The sequence below is a fragment of the Vigna radiata genome, chromosome 4 (assembly GCF_000741045.1).
Source record: "Vigna radiata var. radiata cultivar VC1973A chromosome 4, Vradiata_ver6, whole genome shotgun sequence".
Taxonomy (NCBI): Eukaryota; Viridiplantae; Streptophyta; class Magnoliopsida; order Fabales; family Fabaceae; genus Vigna; species Vigna radiata.
Window position 1 is genome coordinate 7,222,195 of NC_028354.1, and position 2,094 is coordinate 7,224,288.

Consider the following 2,094-nt stretch of genomic DNA (forward strand, 5'->3'; position numbering starts at 1 on the left):
TGGTATGAATCTAGCATAAATCTGGTAGATATATAAATAATTTTGTTGGGAGAAGAGAAATATGAAAGGAAGAATGAAGAAGTTTGAAAGTGGATGGGCCAAGTGATATAACGGTGACAAATGTGGAAAAGGAGATTGAAAAACGTGGTGCATCTTCCATAGCATAAAGAACAGGAGAATGGAGACAAGTTAGACTGGAAATCCACGCAACATACGTACATGGTAAATGGTGTAATATTAATTTTGAGGAGGACTTAATGCAAAAAATATCTGGGTGGTTGGCATCTTCTCATCCATGTCCACATCTCTCTTTCAACAAATCAATTCCAATAAAAATTAGGACTAGGCAAATTAAAGCACCCCAATCTCCATACTTTTCACGATGCATGTCCACCTCACAATAACTCTCTGCAATAAACCACTCGTCACCTCCAAATCTTTCTTTCATTTCTTAGCTACGTACATTATGACAAAACCACACAATCAAAAAAACCTCTACATGACGACGTGTACTATAAAACCCCCACCCAATGCCATTCCTTCCTCACTGTATACCTTTCCTTTCTCTTTCTTTTCACTTATTTCATAAACCCTCTTAGTTTCTCAATGGAAGGAAAACCAAATGAGATTATCAAGAACAGCACTCAAGATGATAAGTTGAAGGAGGTTCGTGTAGAAGAAACGGGGCGTGAGAAGCTCAAGAGACTCCGGGAAGAGGTGATGATGATGGAGAAGGTTAACATACCAGAAGATTGGGGCCAAGAGCAAAAGCTCAACGATTGGGTCGACTATACTATGTTTAATGCATTCCTTGCTCCTCATAGCTTGATTGTGTCTGCTCGTGATGCCCTTATTGCTAATGCATGCAAACCAAAGTCACCAAGATTAAGGACCTCAACTAGTTTCTGATCTTTCCTTTTCACTGCCTACTGCTATACTTGTTCTTAATATTCCCATCTTATGACTATAGAATTATATGTTTTTCATATTCACATATGCTTGGATCTCATTATGATATTCTTTCTTCATCTCGTTCCTTCAACGATTTATCTTCACACCATCACAAATGAATCTTCAAGGTGAATAGATATATAACCAAACTACCAAATTAATCTGTATTTTATTAGTTTTTCTTAATATGCATGTTTATGCAACCAATATTATTTTCCTTATATAAATCTGTAAGGAGCAATTGTCAACTAGATATCTTTGATCTCAGTAGCATCGTTCTTGAATTGATTTCCTTCACATCATAATAGTGATTCTAAATTTGTTCAAATAACTCTTTAAAATTAATTATTATTATCTTAATGTTTTCGTATAATTCATACAAGAGTTTAAAAGAAAAATATATATTTAAATTATCTTATAAATGGTACAAGAGTTTAAAAGAGAAATATATATTTAAATTATCTTATAAATGAGAAATCATCTTTAAAATCTTGTTTCTATTTGTCAATGTTTGAACCTTACAATTTTTTGAATATTTGTATTGAAATCTGAATTATTAATTATTACTAATTCAATACATTTGAAAGAATTTGTTAGCTTGGTACAAGCTTTTAAAGTGAGGTTAGAAAAACAGCAATGATCTATAATTAAAAACAAGCAAAGTGGTTCATGTTCATAGATTGTTCTGTGACCTATTTCCCCTAAAGTTCCACATTTATAGTCAACATGTACATTCGATGTATAAGACTTCTTCATTTATGACTATGAAATTCAAATCCCCTCGTTTCTTGCAAAATGCAATGACAAGGTAGAGAGAAGAAAAAAAAAATAGTTATATCATTACATACATGAAAAATGAGAATTTATTTTTCAATCATGTTCAAAAGTGGATAGTAAAAAATTATATAACAAATAGTCATATAATGTCCTTGAATTTTATACAACATTTAAGTTACATTATATGTGGATTTAATGATGGTGTAGTTTGTTTGATTTCATATTTTTAAACAATAAAGTAGTTAAACTACATAGAATATTTCCCTACATATTAAGGTTTCTGTTATGAATGGTTAATGCTCCTAAGAGCCTTTTACTTAGTCTAGGTTTTACTTTACTGTTTTCGATTGTTCAGTTAGGATTTCT

The 2,094-nt window shown here is 31.7% G+C and overlaps 1 protein-coding gene across 1 annotated transcript; it reads left to right on the plus strand.

Annotated features, from left to right (window-relative positions):
- Positions 1 to 528: 528 nt before the first annotated feature.
- LOC106759057 (protein BIC1) lies at positions 529 to 996 on the plus strand. The gene has a single exon (XM_014642070.2). The coding sequence runs from the start codon at positions 607 to 609 to the stop codon at positions 907 to 909; it is 303 nt and encodes a 100-aa protein (XP_014497556.1). The 5' UTR covers positions 529 to 606; the 3' UTR covers positions 910 to 996.
- Positions 997 to 2,094: the final 1,098 nt, after the last annotated feature.

Coding starts and splice junctions, on each gene's coding strand:
- LOC106759057 (XM_014642070.2), top strand. CDS start 607: ATGGAAGGAAAACCAAATGAGATTATCAAGAACAGCACTCAAGATGAT.